The following is a 24,859-nucleotide window of genomic DNA, read 5'->3' as shown; positions in this document are numbered from 1 at the left end:
AAATACTGTTATTTCATCTTTATATGACACATAATGAAGTCACTTCAAATGTCAGTTTTCAATGGAACATGAGATCTCTGGGTAATGCGATGCCCATTCAAACTTGAAAAGTAACAATGAGGTATAAAAATGTCCAGAGTGTTTTAAGGACATGATGCTATTACAGAGCTGAGTGTTGGGAAGACTTATTTTTTTTTTTCCAAATGAAAAGCTAAAAACAAGAAAGATTTTTTTCCAGATTTTACGGTATTTGCCTCATTTCCTTGAAGAAATCCTGAAACAGTTTTAGCTTTTAATCAAGTAGTTATGAACTCATCTTTTAATTAAGGATGAGCCACTTTTAATGCATTTAACAGCTAAAATTTATCAAAGAGTTGATTTAGTTATTTTTGTATAACTGATCCTTACTTATTCAAAGCTCTCATCAAACTAGTTGTCTTTGGCATTATCAGTGCTAAAAGTTAAAAGAGCATGAATTTGCATCAGAGTATGTAACTGACTTTATTAATAAAAAAAAAGATACATGTAAGGTTCCTTTTATTTGGCATCTACATTACCCTAGATCATTTTGAAGAGTTCTCCCTACAAAATATAATGTACAAAAAATGTACTTTTTCTAAAAAAACCCAAAACTTTAACAAGACAAAACAAAATCATATCCTTCTCTCAAACCTCCCAGTCTCTGCTTCTAATGTCCAGCAGCTGTAGCTGTGAGATAAAATGCCACCTCCTTTTCAGGTGGGCCCTACCTCTGAACAAGTTGTCTCCTGACCTTTATTAATCAATAAAGAAGAACAGCCAAGAATAATCTCATTCATTTAAGAAATCTACTTTGAGATGAGAAGAATTGGGTCCTAGAAGTGCTATTTCCCTCCATCACCTATAAAATAAAGTAGATGACTCATTTATATGAGATAAATCTCATTTCAGTATTTAAAAGAAAATATGAGATTGGGTAACATTTGTCTTTCAGGCTTTCCTATAGATTGATGCGTGTCCCTGTGCACGTAGGCATTGGACTGGTGGCATTGGATGTGTCGTGCTCCTGCAGCAGCAGGAGATACCTGACATTGTGCCACTCCCACCCCTGCTGTGAGTCCTCCTGCAGAAAGAGTGAGGGCTGAGATGGGGAGCAGGAGCACAAGGGGCTGCACGGGAACTCAGTGCTAGTTGCACCTCAGCCTCTTCTCTATGCAACCCCATGGGCTGCGTGTGCGGGACCATGGAGGGCAGTGCTAGTGAGAAGAGGGCTGAAAAGGCATGGGAGGAAGAAGGAACTAGGCGCGTACTGATGGGCAGTGGTGGAGGAAAGTGGTGAAGGCCGGGTGAGAAGAAACACTGTGGTGACATGTGGTGCCAGAGGACACTTGTGGGGAAGTGCCACCACTTTCCAGAGCAGGGTGGGTCCAGGATAACTCCAGGAAGCATTGGAGTTGTCAATCCAAAATGAGCTAGTGTCATGACCTTGGTGGACAGTCTCATGACTTAGGAGTTTGACAGTGCTAAGATAGACATCTACATGTATCAACTGGATTTAAGCCTAAATTAATTTATTAAAATGCCCTTTAATACCATTGTCCGTGATGTGCATTAATTTGTGCTGCCCCAAGGGGTAGCTCTGACTCTGAATTCATAGTGCAGCCTCGATGTCCTGTTCTGTTTCCAGAGCTAAGACATAAGTATCAAATTTGTGGAGAGAGAAAGCTCAAAGCCTCTGCAGCACCTGAAATGGCCTGCACCTAGGAACTAAGACAGGGAAGTCTGAAAACTGAAATTTACGCCATTTTGTGGTGCATAAATAACATGTAGCACAGCTTTTGTTTTCTGGACAAAAAGTGTTACAGGGCTAAAATGCCTAAATGATATTTGTTCACCCAGCTTAAATTTCATGGTGAATTTCTGCCCAGCCTTGTCAACCCTGCCCACACGGGTCTGAGAAGTAAATACAGTTCATAATATCATATTTTTGATAACCAACTCTTTCATTTATCTATGGGCACAAAAACTGGATACTTAAAACTAAGTGTATATTTGATCTAGATGCACAATGTGTAGATACACAGGCATGAAAACATATTCATCGTATATGTGTATAAGACACACAGTGGATATGCTTGTGCATTCAACTCCGTTAAAGTCTATAGAAAGAGTCTGTTCTTCAGCAGGCTTTGTAGTTTTTTTCAAAGCCTTAATAAATAGCTTTGGTCATTAAAACTTTTTTTTTTTTTCTCTGTAATAGCTTTCAGACCCTAAATGACTAACCCATTCTCTTCTTTTGAAGGCTTCAGAGCAAAAACATTGCTTTCCAGTTAGAAACAAAATTGTCAACATTAGGTTATTGTCAGTATGCTGCTCTAATGGCCTGTTCAGCTTTTAAAAGGTTTTGATAGTATTTTAAGGAGTCCCATGGTGTTTTGAAAAGAAAATGTGTACTATGACTTCACATCTCAGAGGTCTGTCACAGCTGCTATAGGAACTGAGTAGGTATGATGAAAAACGCAACTAGGTGGCAAAGTAGTCCTGCCAAGATGAAAGTGAATGGATTTCATTGAGATCTAGGAGGAGAGCCACCTCACCGTGTTGCACCTCAACCACCCACACAACTTCAGTAAATTGGGATACATCTTGTTGTGAAGGGGAAAAAAAGCAACAAAAGAAAGACCACAGACTATCGGCAGTTATTACAGGAATCCCAGGGGAGTAGATTAGGCAAGAACTTAGCCCACCTGATTCTGTGGTGAAAACAATGATAATAGGTTAATATTGCATATATCATAACCATTAGGGACCCTGACTGCAAAGTGCTGAATTTCCCTATAAAATGATAGGACACCTTGCATGGCTGGGGGAAAAAAACAGAGAAATAAACAGGAGAAAAACACCAACAGATGACCAACCTCACAGTCCAGCAAGATGTTCCCATCCTTTGCTCGTGTCCTGACAGACTGCAATTTGTCATATACACTGAAGTCAATCTGTCCTACATACAGTTTCTGGTACTTTCCGGTGAACAGAGGAACTAGACTATGCACGAATCCGGGTCTGGATAAAGAGTAATGCCACGTAGCTCCGTATTATTTCCTGGAAGCTGACAAAAGGGATCGATGCTAGTAACTGTCAGCACGTGCATATAAACAGTTGTCGGGGTTTTTTTATTCTTTTGTTTTTGTTTTTAATAGAAATAGCGTTATTCATGAGGTCCTCTACTGATGATCACAGGTGAGTCGGAGAAGCAAGGGGTTTCACGGTGAAGGAAATTGTCCTTAGCTGGTCCCCTGCCGTTGTGTGCTATCTGACTTTCTGCAGCTCCTGTCTCAGCCAGGAGGGCAGGGGTTGTCCCAGCCTGTGCAGCAGCTTGGACAGTTCCACGTTGTGGTCTCGGTAGTAGCTCGACAGGAAAGCTCGGGACTGGGAGGAGTGAAAACAACACAAACAGTCAAACAAGGAAGCCCACCCCACCCCAGGTTTTGCTGCCTGGCAGCTGCACTCCGCTCCAAGGCAGAGGCTCTTCTAGGGGGCAGTCTCCTCTCATTCAAAGCACATTAAAAGCTTCTGGTTTTTAAATATAGCAAGCCAGTGAAATAATAAAAATATTTATATTTTAGGAGTCAAACACAGCATGCATATTAAAACAGAATCTTAACTTAAATCTCTGCAAAGCCTTTACCTCTTGGTCCATGGGTGGGTATTTTCGACCTTTGCTTTTTCCCAGGCACTTTGTTTTCCCTCCTTCCAATAACTGGCACCAAAAGCCCTTCTGAGGGTCAAACCTATAAAGGATTATATTGCATGAATATTTTACTACAGAAGAATCTCCTAGCTACAAAACCATCAGAGTTAGTCAACAACTATGGCTGGCCACATCTCTGGATGACGGAAATACTGAGAACAGGGTGGGAAACTGCTTTTCTCTCTTGGGAAAGCTCTGGGAATTTAATATTGTCCACAAATTCACCTTAGGAGAGGCTCAAGGCAACAAGTTTTTCACACTGGACTTTACCTATGCTATCTACTTTTTATTCTACTATAACCCAGCATATAGAGTACATGTTTCAAGTGTTGCTCTATAGGACGCCAGTCACGGTCCTAAACCACAGCCTCAAGGACCTTACATGGTTCCTTTCCAGACCGTCACTCACATTTTGTCGTCTGGTTTTGATTAGAGATTTTATCCGTGACAGACTGCTCTGTGTGTCCAAGCAGGATGCTTAGGTTTTGATCAATTGACACTTGAACAAAGAACCTTTTGTTGGAAAATTACTGGCCAGGCCTTTTCCTGGAAGTATGCGCGCTGTATCCTCAAGAACATTATCACTGTGCTCAAGGAGAGCTCTCCACATGGCCAGCAGAAGCTGATTACATTGGAGGTCAGTACTGTTAATGGGAGAGAGGTTAAAAGGGGCAATCTGATCTATTTGCTGGCTTTGACAGACACAGACTCAATCCTTAAGTATATTTATATAGAAAATAGAGTGTGATTGTTGCAGGACAAAGATACTATGAGAAATATAATATTGAAATGCTTTATGTTGATTTCTGAGTGAAATAAGCAGTGCTTAGGTCTTCTGAAAGAACTGCTGGTTGTTTGTTGATAGCTTAACAGCACCTGAGAAGCTGGTTGTGCCATATCATTAAATCTAGATATCATTTTCATTCCAAAGAAGACATTAAAACATAAACTCTGTCTTAGCAATCTTATCTGAATTATGCAATTTGATTTTGATGTCTAAAATTCAAAGATATAGGGATTTTAGATTAAGGCATTAAAACACATTCACTAAGGAACGAACAACATGCAGTGTTAAGTTTTGAATTTATTGCTGTGGGACTTGCAGCACGCATAAAACATTGAGAAGGTCTGTGTTTCTGCTACTCAGCAGATGTTTGAAAAGGATGAAGTATAATTGGCTGGAACATGGAGTTAATTAGTTACAGACTACCTTTCTGCCCTGGGTCTGTCTGTATGACATGGGTGCACCTGTGATGTGCTGCTCTGCAGAATTGAACTAATTTCTGGAGAAGGGTGAACCTTCTTCATATTTATTTATTTTTTCTTGCCCAGCCTACTATTGCAGGCCTGACCCTTGTTTCCTAAATTGTTTCAGGAGCTGTATCAATTAAAAATAAATAAATCATTGATTAAATGGATATATTGATGATAGTCTCATTTCTACTTTGGCCTTTTCCATCTGCTCATTGCATACTGAAGTAGTTTAGCTGGCTTCCACTGATTTCCCAAGAGGAGAAGTAATGTAGTGTGCCGTGTAAAAGGAAAACTGCTAAACTATGCCCCAAACAATATTTCTGCCTCAGAATGAGCATATTGAACATTATTAAAAGGTGCAAATTCGGAGAGCAGGAGAGAAAGCTTTTCAGGATAAAGGAAAAAACATCCCAGGCTGAATTCAACCCATTGTGTTCAGGTATTTCAAGGTCTCAGGACTCCTGTAAACATAATTGGGCAGAATAGAAGAACGTGAACACTGCTTGCTTGTTTCCCTCTCCTAGCACTTTGTCTGGGTATCCCAGTGTATTCATATCAATGCTGTTATGTGTAAAAGCCTTTCAATATCAGTTGATTTTCCCCCTTGTTTTTTACTATTCGAACAAGAAGTGCAGGTCCTGCTTAGCAGTGTGTGGAAGTCATCTAATTGCTTGTCTCTGCTGCCCCTCTTGCTAACCTGGCATGACGTGCACTTCCCACCTCTGCTCTTTCCATGGCTTGACAAGTGGCTGGTGCTCTGGTCAGCCCCTTCCTTGTGCCTGCGTTAATGTTACTCTCCTGTAAGACGTTCACCTAATTACTCGGGGTGATGAACTTATTGCTCACTAGCATTTGCAGGACTAGGTCCTTAGGCTGCTTTGTGATGACTTCAAAAATCTGTGGTATGCAGTTATTAGACAGTAATGATGAAGAACGATCCCACGCAGTCCTTTTTACTTTGACAGTCCTAGGATAAGCCACTACATTGATTATTGCATTTTTCTCTTCCATCCTAAATCCATACAGATATGGAGGCTTCCACAACACATTTGCATTCTCGATGTCTCTAAACAGTGACTGCATAATTTTATAGATCTGTTTACAATACATTTTTTTTCTGTCCAAACACATACGAGAAGCCAAATTTTTCCTGTTATGTGACTCCACTGACTTTAATTTAGTTAAAGAAAGGAAGATATATGGATGTGGGTGTGTATTTTTAAAAGCATAGCAGAAGGCACTGCAGATGTGCAGCAGCAGTTGTTCAAACACCAGTAGTTCAGCTGTGAATTCCTCCTGTATTTCCTCCACTTCAGAAACCAATGACTTAAAAAATAACACTCTGAAATCCAAAATTTCTCCTCTAGAAAAAGACTTTGGCACAGCAACATTCTTGAGACTCAGACAATAGCAAGCACTCAACTCACAGCTTATACCTGCTATGTAAGTATAACCTGCCCAGTGGAGGAGACATTGAAGACGTAGATGGAGAGGAGGCAATGTGGGGTAGGAGGAGGCTCAGTGGCCTCGTTTTCCAGCAGTTTTCCTGACATCAGCCTACAGGAAGGCGAGGCACAGCCTTTCCTATGTACCACCCCCTGCCATGGCTGTGGGGCTCTGCCGTGGGCTGGAGGCTGGGCTGGTGCTCTGTGCTTGTGCACCGGTTGGGAGCAGCCTCCACTGTGGCACGAGGCTCCTCATCCCACTGAGTCCCAGCACCACCCCCAGCACAGCTCCTCACAGCTCTGGCCATGATGACAAGATGCTTCTTATACGAAGAGGGTCCGTGCAAAAGCTTCTTACAATTTTCTGCCAGACTAGGAGGGGAGAGATAAATTCAGCCCACTCCTGCCTCTGCAGAGGCTGTCTTCCTGCAGGGAATTGAAATACCTCAAAGAGGGTGCCACACAGACCATTAATCCTCTTTCATGGGGAAAGCCTTATCCTCCTGGTGGCAAGAATGAGAAATATGATCCGGGCTCATCACAGCTGCCTTTGCTAGATCCGAAGCAGAGGCCGTGGGAAGTCAATCAAAAGGCTTTCACTTTGTGCTGGGGACCTTGATTTGGGCTCCTGCAGAGCACTACAGTCTCAGCACTGGCACCCCAGCCCATGAACAAGGCTGCTTGCTCGGTCTGAGGGTTTCCAGCTTCACAGGTAAATCTGAGCTTCCCCCCATGCCCCAGGAGCTTTGCTTGTGCCTGGCACTTCCAGGCTATGTATCTCCCAGTGCTGGCTTGTAATTGCACCAAACCGTAAGCATACAGACTGAACTTGTCCATGCCATGTGCCTGGCTGCTACCAGGTAAGAAGGCAGCAAAACTGGCCCAACCACTCGTGAAAATAGGATTAGGGAATGGTATATTTGGTCTCCCTTAAAAGCAAACAAACAGAGAAACCGTGCAAGCAAATTAATCCTATCGTACTGAATACTTCTCTCTTAATCTCTGTCGTTAGGCTTCTCCATAAATGTGACAAAAATGTTAAAACTAATCTTTTCACAGCTGGCACTAGGTGGTCTTCTGCTTCTGGAGACTGTCCTAAGGTTCAACAGTGAAATTTGCAAATGCATGCTGAGCTCTTACATGAACAATTCATGTTGATTGAACCCACATTTTAACCAGTGCAGCAGCTAGGAGAGCAGAACAAGGTGCCCATAGAAAACATGTCTTGGGCATCTCTGGTTGAACACCCAAACTTAGCAGATATGTTTTTACATGAACATGGGCCTTATTCTGTGTCTAATACAAACTATTGAGCAGTCATTTGCTCTGTATGTTGTGTGATGTAGAATTTGCATGTGGAAATGCATACAGTCATGCAATTAAGTTCTGTAGTGTATTATATGCATGCAAGTTAAGGGGAGACTGGATGTGTATTAAACATAACTGTAAACAAAACCCAGGCTTTGCAAAATTGTTTTTCTTGTGTCTTTTGTTTTGTTTGTAATTAATGATCAACTGATCTTGGTAGGAGGGGATGTACACTGTGTTTCCATAGGGCAGATGTTAAAGGAACAGACTCACGTTAGAGCTTCAGAGTAATTGTAATGAGGAGAGACTCCAAGAAACTTCTGCACTTCATCCATCACAGTAGCTGGGTCGCTTCTTAGCTGCTGTCCATCAATAATTAGCAACTGTAGGAACAAATATGCCAGCCATTTAGAAACAGGACTAAGGTTAACTAAATAATGACATTATTTCCCTTTTGTGACCTTACTTGTGACATTAACATTTGATTTTGCACAGCATTAATAACAATCGTATGGGTGAACTTTTTTTAGATTTGCTTTTGTACTTTATTCTGTTCAATGTGTATAGGTGGGCACCCTCTAACTCTGTGTGTGCTGTTGTTCAGATGAAAGAGTTAAATCTCACAAGCCGAACCTGATTCCCAGAGAATTCTGAGTAAAAGAGATAAGGAAGGAATGTAAAAACATTGCAAAGATTTACAGTGTGTCCACAGAAAATCTGGCATGGAATATGAAAATGATAAAAAAACTCATGTATGTCTTCGAATTAAATGCTCAGAAGCTATACAATTAAAGGTTCAAAAGTGATATTGTGGCAATTTAATTCAGAATTACCACCAGCCTGTCAACTGTACAGACTTGCAAAATTGTTAGCAAAGGGCTTTTTTTTTTTCTTTTTTTTTTTTTTAAATTAAAGATTGATGTGATGTAAAGGTACATTGACCTCCACAAGCAAATGTTAAGAGTTTGTATCAAAAGTCTCCTGGAGTACCAGGCGGCATTGCTAATAACTATTCTGGATGGATGTGTTTTATATTTATCGTGAAGGCTTATTATGAATTATTAAGTTTTTGAGTGCACAGGCCGAGTGAATGCACATTACTGAGTGCCCATTAGTAAGCACCGTGAGTGCACTTTCTGCGCACCTTATTAAGAATGAGTGCATTTTGTTGTGTATCTTGTAAAATTAATCACTACAACTATTAAACATGAGTGGTTACCGGTTTTACAAGAAATATGTCAATGTGCCCCTGCATGTTTAATAAGAGGAATGCATTTGCTCTTCGCTGCTGCAGCAGACTGAGAGAAATCTTCATGAGAGGTTGCAGCAGCCCAGTGTGAGGGCGGATAAGGAGCGCAGGTAGTGGGGCATGGGATGCTAGGCACCCTTTGCATGCTCTGAGTTTCCCAGGACAGCCTGTTCTCCTCGGAGCAACAAGCTGGGACGTGGAGAGGAGATGGAGGAGATGTGCCCTGTTAGCTCCTGGGGACACCCTTGCTGCAAGCTGTGCTGCTTTGGGCAGTACTCCTTTCCCATTGAGGAAAGAGAAGGATGGCCAGAGATGAAAGAAGGAGGTAAATGACTGAGACTTTCTGCTTGTTACTGGAAATGGGATTGACCTGCTTCTCCTTTTTGTAGTACAGCTGAGACTGTATAAAAGGAAAACTGAGGATTACAAACAGACAGAGCTTGTATTTCTTGTTTTTTCCTTTTTTTTTTCCTCAGTCCCTGAAAAGATAAGCAATGCTCAGTTCTACCTCCATACAGCAAAATCTTGTCCCACATGAAGCAAGCTTTGGGGATACTTGTGCATTGTGCTTATTCACTAAAAACCCTTTTACAAATTTTCTTACAACAGACAGACATATAATCTGTGCAGTGGGGCATATACACAGGTAAAGAGTGCCCCTGCATATATTTTGTAGTACTAAAGCATTTGTTTTAGGTTTATATCTGGAAACAATTTTTTTTTTTTAGTAATAGGAATATTGTTTAGGCCTCTTTACTCAAAAATTTCATGGAAAACATTATAAAACACAATTTGATAAAACATCTGAAGGAAGATGGGGCAAGAGAAAGAATTTCTGCTCTAACACTGAGAAGGGCTAATCCCCTATCAGAATCAAACAAATGTGAAATTTTCTATGAAAGGGAGTGAGTGGGAGAGGGAATGAAATTTCTTTTTAGAAAAAGCCTTGGCATTTTCTAAATGAATTTGTCAAACCTTCCCACATCATCTCATGCTGCATCCATCTGCTTGTTTCTTGAGACCCAGAAGCCTTGAAAATCCTGGAGGGAAGATCTTAAGCCCCCCAGCAAGCCCATGTGGCCACAGGTCATAGTTTTCCTGTTGCATTTTATCTGTCAGAAGACAGAAAAAATCAACGCATTTCTGGTAAATGCTCTGATCTTGACAAATCTGTTCTTCCTAATGGCTAAGAGTTCCAGTGGGAAGTATCCTGTCACCTCTAATGATGAGGCCGTACTCATTTTGGGACCCTCTGAGGGCTGATGAGCTTGTTGAAATAACAGGTTGGAAATTACCTGTGAAGCTGGGTAGTGAGTTAGCCATCGTTCGATGTGGACAGCATACCATCCGGGTGTCAGGCACCTCTTCTGGAGAGTCCTTATCTCTGAGGGTGCCCAGTGGCCTGACGTTATGACTTCATAAAAATTGAATTTCAGGGCAGCAGGGTCCTCATGGGATCGCTGATGCTAATGGGAGATATTTAGACACATGTCACAGTGACCCTGAAGATTAAGCCATGATCAAAGAGAAAAATAACAAATTGCTCTGGTACTTCTAACTCCCATGAAGAGGGAAAACATGTCTCCTAACGGCCTCCTTTCCAATACACCCTGTAACTCTCCTCTCACGTGGCCACGACCAGCCTGTCCTTAGCCCAGAATTCGCAACGCGCCGAGGGATGAAGGCTGCGGCTGCCCCGCTCTGCATCTCCGCCTGCCTCATGCTGGAGCCCTGGGCACGAAGAGAGCTGAGGAGGCAAGCTCTGCCAAAGCAGACGCAATGTTTTTCTGCTCTGCATCTTGCTTTGGCATTCGTAAAGGTGCAAATGAGATATTTAAAAGGGAGCAAATTGCAGTCCTAAGCCATGTTTTATTTCTTGTAGAACTCTTGATAACAATATCAGAAATGGTGTACTTTATGCTTATGGTAAGATTATTCATTTGTGTCCTTTTTAACACAGCTTTTAGTATTTCTGTCATTTGTATAACTACACCATATTTTGCATGCTTAAATGACTCTTTAAAAAACAGCATACAGACTTGCTTATGGAGAGGTGTGGACTCAGTAAAAGGCATGAAAGGGCCTCCTAGAGTTTCCTAGGAAAACTGACAGACTTTTTTTTGTTTCCAAGGAGAGAAAAACATAAACAAAAACAAAACAATAACAAACCCTACTCCACAGACACAGCTCATTTTAACTCCTTGGAAACTTTAGAAGGCATTGCATACATTTGTACACTACTGCATGTTGCTTAGCCTGGAAACTGGAGGACTGGATGAGGTACCAGATTCTCAGCATAAAAAGCTCTGATTTTCTAGCTAGGCCATGCTTATTTTCCCCAGTGCATCTCCCTGGGTAGGGAGCATCACTTTTCCTCCACGCAGTGTCAACTGTAATTGAGATTAAACTGTTTGTTTACAGCTAGTGGCAGCTCTGTGCTGAGAAGTTTCATCATTTATGACACTGGTGTCACAGGTGCCAACTGCAAAAGATGGCATTCAGCATCCTTCCACTTCTACACAGTGCAAACGCTTTGCAATAAATCCCGTTCTTTCTCAAGGGCACAAATTCCCACTGATGCTGGGCATCATCCCCTGCTGTTGATTTCACTGTTCGTTTCTTTAAGGCAAGGTCCGTACCTGGTACCAGGAGTACGCCCGATCAGATGGGTCAATGAGGATGGTGATGATCTTGGCCTTGGGAATGAGGGAAGCAGCTCGTTTAGGCGCTTCCTCAGAATGGAAATAGTTGGCACTTTTCTCAAAGAGGATGTTAGTGGTGATGTTGGAAGGAGTGGGGAAGAAATCCATGTACCTGGGAGGCAAAGAAACTAATTAGAACAAGCAGTGTCATAAATGATCGTCCGCATCCCATTTCATTGTAGGTGAAAAGGTGGATTTTCAGCCGTAATTCACAAGAAGCAAAATTAAATTTCTCAGCTCACTCCAGAACTGGAATAGGGGGAAGAGAACTTGGCTCTCAGATAGTACTGGTAATAGCTAAAGCCTCCATGAAGTCAGGTAATTAGGTTTTTCCTTTGATGGATGGGATTTTTGCTAATAAGTTCAGTGTCAGAGGGAGATCTCACCAGTTTGGAGTGAGTTCAGTTTTAACTGCAGAAAAAAAATGGGCAAAGCTTCAAAATGTCAACTATTTAATTTTAACATTGTTGGAATATTTCATCTTGGAACTGACAGGTCTTTTCTCTTAGACATTTTCAGGAAGCAAGATTTTAATTTTGTCTTTGAATAGTCTTTTCCACTGAAAATTGATTGGAAGTAAAAATGTATAATATAGGAAGTTCAATCAAAAGTGTGAAGAATTCAAATGAAGCGTAAAATAAAATTGTTTTGGAGGCATTTTTTGGTCCCTTTAGTTTGGCTGAGCACTCTGTGAGCTTCCAGTTTTGGTGTGGCTAGCTGTTTTTGTGTACTTTCTATGGAAGTAAAGTATGTGGGACCTCACCCTGTGCACACAACCCTACTAACCTCTGAGCCTACAGGCCAGTCTCAGCGAAATGTGGCAGAAGGGGTCTCAGCAAAGCCAGCCTCTTCCACTGTGTTGTGTGCACAGGGCTGCAGAGGAGAACCCCCGTCACCACCATGGAAGAGAGAAGTACCTTGATGGAAGCTTGCACTCTCACAGCATTTTTGGGGAAGAATGGCTGGTTCATGAGGCTCCCTGCTGCCCCAGCCACTGCCACGCTGGTGGGGCAAGCCCTGCTCTCCCAGCCCTGCTCCACCTGCTCCTTCTCCTTGTGTAGTACACCATATACTCCATGGTAGCTATCTGCAAGCTCTTTCCTTAAGCAGTATGAAAAATAAATGAGAAGCATTTCTTTCTCCTCCTTTTTCATGACACCTTGAAAAAGATTAATCTGTTTCTACGTAGTGTGATGTTTGTCTTGTATTTCAGTTTTCATACAAAGATGAAGAGTGTCATTCCCTGGGGAAACAAAAGCCTTACAAAATGTTTTTCTTAAGCAAAAATAGTTAAAGCAATGTTTAAAAATTGTAATAGGAGTATCAGCTGAATTTTTTATGGAGGCCTTTTTTTCTCATGAGAAGCTGAACCTTATTTCATGAAAAGCACCGTTTGAAGAAAAGGAGTGTAATTCAGCCCCTTCAAAATTGATGCAGCTATGAAAAGACAGAGATGCTGTTCATTATTAAGACAGACATTGAAACTGAGCTTGCTATTGTATTCATTTGTGGAAAAAAAAAAGAAAAAGAGAATTTGTGACTGTAATATCTAAGGACTTGATTAAATGTCCCATCGTTACAAATTAGTTTCTCATTCTCTCTGATAATGCCAAGCATAACAAATTCATCCAATAATTATGTAGATGTCACACATGCTTCTGTAATTGTTTCATTGTGTTTTAAAGTGCATTAATAATGGACACTTCTTTTTTGTTATTCTTCTTACCAGTCAATACCCTTGTGATAGTTGTTTCCATTGAAGAACTGAACTTCTTCAAAAGTTTTTGGACTAGGGAGATTACTGATGATGGAAGGATGCATCAGAAGAAATAAATAAAGTGCTGTTGTTCCTACAACACAAAGAAATAGCATTAAGAAACAGAAAAAAACACCATTAACTTTTTTTTTTTTTCATTTAAGAAAGTACTTCTAAATCAATTCACACTGAAATATACAGGAAAATTAGAAAGACTACCTTTTTATAAGAAAATTTCCTATTGATGGAAGGCACAAGGTGTTTTTAGAGGGAGTGGGGAGTATGTGCAGATTTCTTCTGTGCTCATTAAATTTTTCCCATTTCCAGACTCTGAATTCTGCTTTCTGGGGCAGGCATGATACTGCTGGTGCTGACATTGCTTGCATGCTTGCCTATTTATTTATCCAGTGATGGAATTTGGGCTGGTTTATTTTTAAATTATTTACATGCACAAATATTTCAAAAGTACTAATTGTGGAATTATATTTCTGTTGCTCCCAGAACCACACTTCTATCCTCTGTGTATTTTTCCTGGGTTTCCTGGGGTTGTTGAGGAAGAAAAACTCGTTCAAGTCTTTCAAGTGACATTGTGTATTTTGTCTATATCGTCTATCTGCCAAAAAACCTGCATGTAATAAGTGTGCTTTAAAATTCCAGGAACAATAACTTTTTGTTGTTATTTGTTTGTTAAGAAACAACTGAAAATGTTATATATTGTTAAATGAAATTTCAGGAGAATGTGTCTTTCAAATTGCTCTTCAATGATTTTATGCTACGCAAGCTATCATTGGACTATGAATCAAGACCTGCTGTCTCTTTGTCACTGTCACAGAATTTCTATATAATCTTGGATTAGTCATTTATTTCCCTGCCTCAACATCCACTTTCTGCAATACGTCAACAACAGTAATAGCTACCTTGGGAGTGGGAATGTGTGGCTTAATTTAAATAATGCCCTGAGACCCCCAGAGGCCTGAAAGGTGGTAAATGTGTTGACTGTCAATTAGGGTCTCAAACGGTGGGGACGTAATTTGTCAAATAACTTAATAACAAACTTAACTCAGGGCACCCTGACAGCATGTTTCTTTATGGTGGAAGTTCGCATTGCTTTCTCCTGTGTTGTCCTGTGGTGGGCTGAATCCAGAAGTGACAGTAGCTGTATATAGCTATCATGTACCAGTGCTGGGGCCTTTCCAGCTTTCGCTCCCCAAGGCTTGTGTCAGCTGGCTTTGAAAGTGCAAAAGTACTCTAATTGAAGCCACCAACCACATGGTGCAATTCTGTGTGTTATTCTCTTCTACGGCCGCCCTTCAGCAGTCAGTGTGCAAGGCAGGTGTACACACAGGCTGCTCATCGCCGGGACGGGGCTGCCAGAATTGCCGATTGTCGCATCCTTGGGGGTTCCGGGATTTCAGCACCTTCACTGACAGCAAGAGCCAGCCCTGGAAAGCATTGGAGCAGCAAGCCGGCACGGTCCCAGCTTTCATTACTTCTTACCTGTTTTCTGGGGTCCAATCACAAGAAATTTGGGTAGATGGTCACATGTTTTGTCCCTGGACCAAATATCCCTGTGTCGTTTATCGTCACATGGATTCTGAAGGTGAAAAAAGACATCTGTGTACATCATGCCAGGGATGTCCTAAATGTTTTGTATGCATGTGAGACTTTGTAGGATCTATACCTTATGCACTAACACCAGTGTCTTACACAAAATAGTAAAATCCCATATTTCCCCATAAGAGTTTATTCCTGCCAAATATTGAGGTCACTGGTAGGGATCCATAGAAGCCACCCATTGTGGCAGGTACTTGAGCGTTCAGGTACTCAGACACCAAGCCCCTCAATATCTTCCAGGACTGATCCTTACAGGGGTCTCAGAGAAGTCAGTAAAGCTAAACAGCTTTGCAAATACTGGAAGGGAAGGATCCATGTCAAAATCCACACCCTCTGTGACTACTGCATTTCCTTCTCTCTGTTAGTCCAGCCATCTTCATCAACTTGGAGTCTATAGGCATGTAGGTATGCAGGCATGTGGTCCCTTTGACTAAAGTATAATGGTTTTGCATGACTGAGGATTAAGTTCAGTCATAAGTGAAAAAAATAAGAAAATGAAAAAAAAAAAGATTAACACTTTGATTTAATCAAGTTTTCATTTGACGTTAGAATGGAAACCTCTGTTTGAATACCTTGAAGGCATTACTTTCCAAAGTGACAAAATGGTTTCAGATACATAGTACTTTTAGTGCCAATTTTAATTTACATAAAAACCCAAAAAGAAGGATGAAATAGAAATGTGGGATATTACTGATCTCCTTATCTTTCTACTACCCGTGAATGCAAAATAAAAATGTGTGAACAAAAGACCCCATAGGAAAGGTTAGGACTGACGGTTCTTTAAAGCAGTTAGCGTATGGATCCTGCTTTTGCATGGTATTGCCTAGTAACAGAAGATACAGTTTACTAGTGAATAAAGTTAGCAAAATATAATGGAGACAATCATTAAGTGATGTGAATTGCTGCAGCTCCACTAAACTCAATGGGAATATTATCGATTTATACTTCTTTTGCATCTGGGCCAACAATACTAGGGAAATTTTTTGCTCCTTTGTACCAGTGTAAGCCTGAAATAACTGCATGGATCTCCATGGTGTCACTCTGGATTCAAGCCTGCATAGCTAAAAGCACAGTGCTTTTCATGCACATCATATTCTGAATAAGAGAAGAGCCAGACATATACAACAATGATTAGGAAATTACAGTGCCAAGATTGCAAGCAGCACTGTTGTGCATTTACAACAGAGACAGAAAATGGCCACTGGTGGGCTGTGCAGAAACCCTTCTCCTTTCTTAAAATAGCAGCCTATTCTGCAGCACTGACCGCTCCACCATCCCTTCTCCTTGCTGCTTTAGTGAAGGGGGTCCAGGTGGTGTGAGATCCTTGAAGCGGCAGTGATGCAACACTGGTGACTCCCCATCGATGGGTACAAGGGGTCTGTGCTGTTTGCCCTGGGGTAGCACTTGCTACGAGCTGCCTGTGCTCATCTTGCTGGTAGCGTGCCATGATTAGTTAACACAGCGTGATGCATCAGCAAACCTACAGAAGGGAGGGGAGTTGAGAAGAGAGGAGAGGAGGAAAGCTTTCTCTCAAGTGTATGGCAGTTAGTTGCTTTTAAACGTGCCTGATTTGGGGCGAGTGGAAGCTAACCCATTTCTAGTCGAAAGAAGTGGTCTTTCAAGAGAATTTAAATAACCTAAACAGGCATACTGGAAGAAATAAAACATTTTAATGTGAAGCAGGCTTCTTAATTTAAGTTTTTTTTTCAGGAGAAGATCCTTATTCCAACAAACAGTGCAATCGGAGGCTGTGACGTTACCTGCCAAAGAGGGTCCGTCTGCTCAGGGAAGAGCTCAAAGTACTTGTGTGCCAGCTGGAGTGGGGGCAGTGTCTGCAGTTTCAGGTTTGTCGAGCTCTTCACAAAGCTGGCCAGGTTCGCAAAGGTGTATAGCCCCAGGCGGTCGTTCCCATAATTAGACAAATGGGTCATGAAGATGCTGATCTAGGAGAGAAGAGAAACCTTTTAGTCACAGGACATCAGGGGATGGCAGCATCTGCCTGGAAGGGCAATCATGGGGCTCTCAGGATCTTGGCCAATCCCTATTTCCCCCACCCCAAAACAATAAAAGAGGAGAAGGTTGAGCTGGTCCTACTTGCTAATCCGTCTGCCAGCTTCAAGCCTAGACTTTGCCATATGTGCACCATGTCTTTAAATTACCCCTTCTCATCTCAGCGGATGGTACTCACTCATGGGCTCTCCACTGACTGGCATTCAGGAGATACATTAGGAGATTCTTTATTCTTCTGGTTTGATTTCTTTTGACAAACCACACAGAAATAGTTTCTTGCATGGCCCTGTTTGCTTCCTTATCCCTGCGCTATGGGGTGTGGGTTTATGCCACGAGCTCAGATGGGGGGGGCGGGCAGCACTGTGTTGCTTCCCAGAGCACCAGCCTTCTTCCTCAGATGGGCAGGCAAGGATTAATTCCAGAGCTGCTATTTACAGGATTAACACAAAAATCTGACTAATATGCTGTCTCCTCCAAATTCAGGGCTGACCAGTTTGTTTAAAATGGAAGATAAAAAAAATCTGGAATATAAAACTTTCAAGCCTTTATGGAGGATGATAGCTGAATATCAGTGTCACTGATTTCTCCTCAAAGGCAATAAAACTTCTGTCTTTTTACCAGTCTTATTATGGTTCTCCTTTACATGGAGAACTTTATATCTGCTGCTTTGTAGATCTCATCATTTATTTCTGAGGGATAAAGAGAAGAATTTGTAAGAATAATGTGCAGAAGATATTTCTCAGTATTTTCTTTAGACAAGGTGATCAAACTCAGTTTCAGCACTGCAAAGGTCTGTTTTACCTGTAGGTTGTCATTATTTAGCTTTCTGCAGATGCTGTAAAACAGGGCATTGTTATTTGTCTGTTTTGATCAGTGCATTGGCCTCAGATAGGATGCATAGTGAAAGTGGAATTTAGTTACACTGTTATGGAGATATTACATCATAGTGATAACTAAAGTATATATATATATACATATATTTCCAGCAACAGCTCTGAAGCTGACAATCAATAATATCCAGAAGATCACAGAAAGTACTAACTAATGTGACTACAGCAATTAAAAAAAAGGCATGTCAGGCAGTGAGCTTCTTAACAACACCATGCTTCAAGGAGTCTTTAATGTGAAGTAAAAAACAAATTATAATGACAATTACAGCAAACTCCAGAATACAGTGGTGAGAAATTTAGGATTTTGCCATTGTACCTCAATGCAGGAATTTTGGGAAAATAAATAAATAAATAAATAAAAAATAAATGAAATAAAGCCTTGTGCGTTCAGTGATCACTTTTGATACTGGCTTTCTGCATTCAGTGATCACTCTTGGTAATGCATTCAGAGTCCATAAGAGTTTCACTTTTCCCTAAGTGTTGTGCAGCTGCTGCAGCTGCGAATTTCATAGGACAGATGACGAATCTATACAAGTGCAGTGTCTTCACTGTCCTTACACGTGAAGTCCTCCTTCACATGAAGTTTAAACTATCTCCATATAGGATGTATTTATGGATGACTTTTATGGAAATGCCCTTTCATGGAACTCCTGAAGCCTGAGAGCAAAACGTGGCCTGAGCCAGACCCCTAATGATGAGAAGTAAAAACGCTGAACAACAGGTGTTAGCCTGTGAAAGGTCAGATTCCCCTCATGTTCAGGTTTTGTGTTCTCGTTTTATATGGCCAGCTCACGTGTACTCTGCAAGACGACAGACATGGCTCCATTTGACTTCAGGTTGGACTTGACTCAGAAGAGGAACATAGGCTCAGTGCTCAACGGCTGAAGACTAGCATGAGAAATAGCCAGCCTGCTAAACCCCTTAGGTTACCTGCATAACCTAGTCAGGATGCAAGTCTGCAGGCAGGGATGGGGGGGGGTTGCATCTTTTGGAGTTTTTAGGTTCTGAAGCACCTGAATATGAAGAGGTTAGTCATCAGCAGTGAGGACTCCTGTTTCACAAGTAAAGTGCTTGCTTTACAGCTGGATATCTATGGCCAGGTGAGTCTCCTCTTGCATGATCAGGAAGGGGAACTGACAGCACAGCTGAGGGCTGTTGGTAGCGGGTGTGAGCTTATAAAGTGCAGGAGAGAAGGTTCCAGCTATCTTCCAGGGTGGCAGTGGGGGGTGTTTGGTTGTCAGCAGATTCAGAGTGCTCAGGTCAGTGAACTTTTTGTCTCTGTCTGGAGTGAAGCTGGGAGTAGTTTGAGTAGCGTCTTGTACATGACCTAGGCAGGGTCAAGGGTTTTTAGGCTGGTTTTTTTTTTTTTTTTTTTTTTGAGGTCTGAAGCACAAACTAGGCATGCTGGAGATGCCGAAGTGTATGGGCTGTATTGGCACCCAGGTCTCTGAGTTTGTCCTGGAATTGCGTGTCTCAGCAGGGTGGCAGCTGGGCACCCCAGCAGCTGAACTGCTGGGAGGTGGTAGGCCTCAAAACTAGGGTTGTCCTGCTTAAAATGGCTGCCAAGTGCCCAGGTGCCTCTCAGGAGGGCTGTTACCAGTAATCCATGTGGATGGTCCTCCTGATTGCTAAGAGCTTTCTGAAACAAACCACTGGTACCACCTGAAAGTTAAGCTCACCCTTCACCATGCTGTTCTACTTTTCAGAATAACCACACAACAAAAAGCCACAAGCTTTCCACTTTCATTCACCATCTTGTTCTGCCACCCTGGTGCTTCTTTAAGCATCAGCCCACAATATTTAAAAACATGTCCATTAGTTTGTTAGATTATTTATGAGGCTTTTAGTACTTCTATAAGGTGAAGATGGATGGAGCTTAGGAGAAATTGTCCCTTATGGCCCATCTGCGGCATGTTTGCGCTGTGCCTATTTTATTCCACACAAGGTAATTTATTCTTCACTTTTATTCTGTTCTGAGCCTCCTTTGAGCAAAGATTGGCAACTGTACAAGATTTTTTTTCATCTGCCTTACTTGGTGGATTTCAGTGCCTATGCATTTTACGAGTGAAAAAGTTTAACAAAACTGAACATTAAAATTGTTTTAGACTTTATGCATGTCCATATGTTGTACCCAAGAAACCTATAAACAAGGTAGTTTTCTTCTTTTCTTTGGGTTTCCAGTCTACTGTCCTTTTTTGAATATGTCTCCCCTCCAAGAATGCATGCAAACCCTTTCAGATCTAGAGCCCAGCTCCTAAAAATGTGTTAAGTGCTTCCTACAAACTATTTAGAAATGATGAGAAGGAAAACACTTGTAGGAAATGTCGATAGAGAAGATCATCTTGTCTCTAAGTGTTTTCCATTTTTTGTTAAGTACCAAAGCACCTGTCAATGACAACATTATTGTAGCAATTTAATATTATTGCAGCAAATAACATAGGCAGATTTATGTTATAAATAAATCTACTTGCTCTTTTTGCTTATTTACACTTGAATTTGGGCAAGACTTTTTATGTAAAAATGTACTTATTGGGGATAGGTATCAGTTTATTTCAAGAGTTTCATTAGGCTTCTCTCCAGTCCAAAAGACCCGGTTGATCGCTCTTTATAGAGTCAAAGGATCTTAGCTCTCAACTTCTTTTGCTCCTTTGATCTTGTTTAAAGTGAAGAAAGCAAATGTGATGTTTTATACACTGATAAAACTGTATCTAATTCTTTGCCATCTGCCTCCAAATCTTTTGAGAGAAAAGACTTGATGGGTTTTAACTGTTCATGTTTAGAGCTTGGATGGACACAAGTCTGTTTTCCTGCTGATGCTTCAATATATAGCCTAGAAATGTGCTGAGCAAGCATAATGTTGCTGCATGCCTTGGGGCTGGCACTATGATGCACAACACGGCTGCACTGCTTTGCTGTGCTGTTTTGATCAACACAGAAGGGAATCAGCCTAATGGGCAGGAGTGAGGAAACCACTGAAAACCAATGAATGTCCCTTCCTGTAGCGCTGCAAGCAAAATTGGGGAATAAAAGAGAGAAGACCATGTTTCTATACTTCCCGTGACAAAAAGCAAGATACAACACAGCCTGACAATAACTAGCAGCCAGCACTTTGTCAAGGCGGGGTAGTGCTTTTAGGAGGGAGGCAGGACGCTGCTTGTGCAGCAGTGCAAAGGCAATCAATGGCTTCAGATTCCTGAGGCTACAGAAAGGGCCCTGGCTGCACTGCGTTGCTCTTAGGGTTAAACAAGTATAAGCAATGTGTGTTAATAAATGTGCAGAGATGCTGAATACAATCCCTTACTATTAGTATACAGTCTATAGTCAAAGAGATATGTGAAACAGGGTTGGTTGTGAATCACTTTGCTGGTTATGTTGCCTTACCAAGGAGCTAGAACACAGACACTTTGTAGGAGAGCAGCGTTCAGACAATGCTGCAGTTCGTACGGATGCAGTATCTCATTAGCTTTGGCAATTCCCTTCTCCCTCTGTAACTGATCAATAATATTTTGAGGCCTAAAGGGGAGAGAATGCTAAAGGTGTAGGCAGGAAACTTTTTGCTTTTTTCTTTCTGCCATTCACCCTCTGATCCTGATCTCACTTGCTGCTTCTCTCTCATACTCTATAATACATTTTTTCTCAAAATCACTTTGCCTCCTCTTTTGTCAGGCCCTTTTGTTACAGAAACATTCATTTTATTTTCTTAATCCCCCATTTTATTGTATGCAGATAAGAAACATCTACAGCTTTTTAGCTGAAAGCTATGGTTTTCAAAGACTTGTATAGAAAAGGGGAATTTGGAGACTTACATTTTGGTGGTGACAAAACTGAGGCATGAAGGGATGGTGTCATTTGCAGAGAATTAATCAGTGTGCTAATGAAAGATTAGGAAAAGGAAACCAGATAACCTTTGATTCACCTCCATATCTGCTGGACAGAAAGGCAAGCACTGTCTCCTCTGAAGAAGAGAATTGCTGTTAGGTTCAATTTGAATGGGTAGACTTCTCTGTATAAAGGGATTTTACCCATCTAGTGACAAATACCTGGAGTCAGCATTGTAAAGTCAATGGGATTTCTCTTCTTAAGCCTGTTCCTCATTTAGGGAGATGAGTTAACATGAAATCCTCTCCCCGAAGAGCAACAGATCTTTAAGGGCTGAAGTCATTGGCATGAACTGCCCTATGTATATTTCTGTAAATGTGTTTATGCAAAATATTCGATCTTTAATCCTGCTTTTTGTTGCTCAGCACTGCAACTGTTCAAATCAGTGCAGGACCAGGTGGCCCCATCAGAGTGGCTGGAGCTGGCACAGCATGTGTTGCACCAGTGGCCATAGGATACTGTAGCGGGGTTGGTACCCTGTGTGGGGTGAGCCATTCGGCACTTCCGGGAGCATCTTATTTATACCTATATAAAATGGGAATGAATGGAGAGGTGTAGTCCACCAGCTGGAAATTCCAATTTTACTGTTGTAACAGCCTTTCTTTCTCCTTGTTTCTTTTGCCTACTCTGTTAACATTTCAAGTAGGTGCACAATTGTCTGTAACTTTTATCTTCTCTACAAGAAAGAGGTGAGAGGACAACAGTGGTCATAAATTTCTCAGACCAGTTGTTCCGGTAATATGCCGTTCTGGTAGGTAAATCATATTTTTTTCCATTAGGTTGGATGGACAGAGGGGAAAGGATTTTTTACATCTCTATCTGACAGGATCCAACAGAAGCTACATCCTACATCTGTATATTTACCAGCTTCTCTGCTTGTAAGTCATAATATTTGGTTAGTGTGTTATTAACAAACCTGAACTGTTGTGACCCAAGACAGCTGAGTATGCAAACAGCTCCTCCAGAGCAGAGAAGCTGTCAGCAGCTCCCCAGGCAGCAGGGCTGGGGCGGCTGCTCCGGCAGGGAACAGGCAGCTCCTGTTGTATTTCAAAGCACAGTCAGATGATGACCCATTTTTCTTCCCTTTGAAAGCTTGCCAGGCTAATTAAAAAGACAACACCCCCAAGCAGAGGGTAATTAATGCAGGGTGCAAACTTCTGGGGCTAGTGAAAGGGGGCTGGGGGCTTCATGCACAGCTGGATTTGGCAGGCAAGGCTTTCCATAGTGGCTCACCCAACACCAGCCACTGGTGGGTGATGCCAAGCATCCTTCCCTGCAGCAGGCTTCCCTGGGCCTTCTCCTGCTGCACCAGGGCACTCTGGCAGGGTCAGGTCTAGAAATGTGTAGTGGATAATCCTGGGGCCCCTTGGTGTCTGGCTGATGGGAGGTGCTGGCATGGTATGTTAAAGAAATGAGGATAAGCAAGCAGGGTGGGAGGGGGCTCCTGCTACCTGTAAAAATCTGGTGCTTCCTTATGTATCCATGTAAATGTAAAATAATATCTGGATTTGCTAGTAGGGTAAAAGGCTTGTTTCCAAAATTATTGGAATATCAACCTTTGCTTTATCTACTTGAAGTACCCAGAAACTGCATTCTCTGCTCAGTTAACTCTCTTTCTCCAGAAGCACAGCCCCATGTACCTATTCAAGAATAATATGGATGTTTATTTCCTTCAGGAAGTGCAAAACTCAGCACAGTCTTAACTAAAAGGAGTCACAACTATGTTATAACATACCTGATTAACATGAATAGACTGATTTTTTTGTTAATTTTAACAGTTGCTTTGTTTAGTAATATGCAGAATGAGAACAGTTGTCAAATAACCCAATAGAAACACTTTGTAAAGCTAATGAAGTCTTACCAATATGCATGCTCACAGTAATATTGTGTTATGTATTTGAATTGCTGGGTAAAATCTTCCAGTTTATATCGCAGGGTATAATGATGATTAGGTCTAGAAATTGTACCTTTTAACTCTCCATTAACAATGTGCTTTTGCTAAGCACTGTGTAGCTAAGTGCCATCTCCTAAAATATCAGAGGAAGGTCTGTTTACTATAGTGTACTTGGACATGGGAATTTGTGTTTCTACAACTGTAGATATGACCTCAGGTATATTGGTAACTGTACAGCTTTGACTACACAATTCTGTCACCTCAGCTTGTGTTCAGACTTGTCTCCAAGCTCCTGGGTTGTGACTCTGTGTTATTGCAATGCCAGAAAAAAATCAGTATCTCATTGGGAAACTACTGTAGAGCTCACATCTTTGTCCTGCTTTCCTGCCAGCAGTTTTTTGGGCAAAGGTTGCCTCTCTGTCTCTAGAGGGCACTAGGATGCTAGTCTACTCTAAACCAGCAATTTATATTTGCCTTTTTGGGAGGATCATCCCAGAGAACTGTAGACCACTGTAGAACCTGAAGCGTAGACATAATTTTAAAGAAAATTTGGCAAAAAACAAGCTGAACTCTAGTGGGATTTTTAGCCTGGCTGGTTGATCCACATCATGCTACCAGCAGCCAGGTAGCTATGAAAATCCCATTAGCTACATTTTCAGGGGCTTCAATTCCTTTGCGCATGTGACATCAGGAACACAAATATACTGAGTATCAAAGTGAACTGACTTCCTAAAACAGGGCCCTGTTGCTTTTGGAGCTTCATCCTCTGTGTGCTTGCATTTGTTTACTACAGGATTTTGTTCACATGCAACTTTGAGTGCAGGAATGTCTGGTGCTTCACTTCAAAGCTGCATCTTTAGGAGACTGAGGGTAAATTCCACCCTCAGCTAGTGTAAATCCCTCCAGCATGACTGAAATGTGCAGCTATGTTATTTGTATAGGAACTGATATTAAATACGGTTGCTTCCTGTGTGTATCCCAGAAGCCTTGTGTTCCATAGCTGACAATATCATTGCTATCTTAGCTAATTAAAAATTATGAAATTATCACAAAGCTTCTGGTTTCTGCTTGCAAATAACGCGCCTGTGTACTAGAACAGAGATTCCTGGGAAAAGGGCTGTTAGTGCT

At 41.5% G+C, this 24,859-nt stretch overlaps 1 protein-coding gene across 4 annotated transcripts in view; it reads right to left on the bottom strand.

Moving 5' to 3' along the window:
* Positions 1 to 3,164: 3,164 nt before the first annotated feature.
* Positions 3,165 to 24,859, bottom strand: part of NDST4 (N-deacetylase and N-sulfotransferase 4) — a 155,897-nt gene continuing 134,202 nt past the window's right edge. For all 4 annotated transcript variants that reach the window (XM_040554869.1, XM_040554868.1, XM_040554870.1 and 1 more), the window contains 8 exons: positions 16,819 to 17,001; positions 14,942 to 15,038; positions 13,415 to 13,538; positions 11,626 to 11,800; positions 10,282 to 10,452; positions 8,011 to 8,120; positions 3,668 to 3,770; positions 3,165 to 3,408 (listed from right to left, as the gene is read on the bottom strand). In XM_040554869.1, the coding sequence (XP_040410803.1) occupies positions 3,289 to 3,408; positions 3,668 to 3,770; positions 8,011 to 8,120; positions 10,282 to 10,452; positions 11,626 to 11,800; positions 13,415 to 13,538; positions 14,942 to 15,038; positions 16,819 to 17,001 (1,083 nt within the window). In that variant the 3' untranslated portion in view covers positions 3,165 to 3,288. The remainder of the gene's footprint in view (positions 3,409 to 3,667; positions 3,771 to 8,010; positions 8,121 to 10,281; positions 10,453 to 11,625; positions 11,801 to 13,414; positions 13,539 to 14,941; positions 15,039 to 16,818; positions 17,002 to 24,859) is intronic.

Source organism: Cygnus olor, chromosome 4, assembly GCF_009769625.2.
Source record: "Cygnus olor isolate bCygOlo1 chromosome 4, bCygOlo1.pri.v2, whole genome shotgun sequence".
NCBI classification, from domain to species: domain Eukaryota; kingdom Metazoa; phylum Chordata; class Aves; order Anseriformes; family Anatidae; genus Cygnus; species Cygnus olor.
The sequence above is the reverse complement of the archived record's forward strand: the minus strand, read 5'-3'. Positions and strand labels throughout refer to the sequence as shown.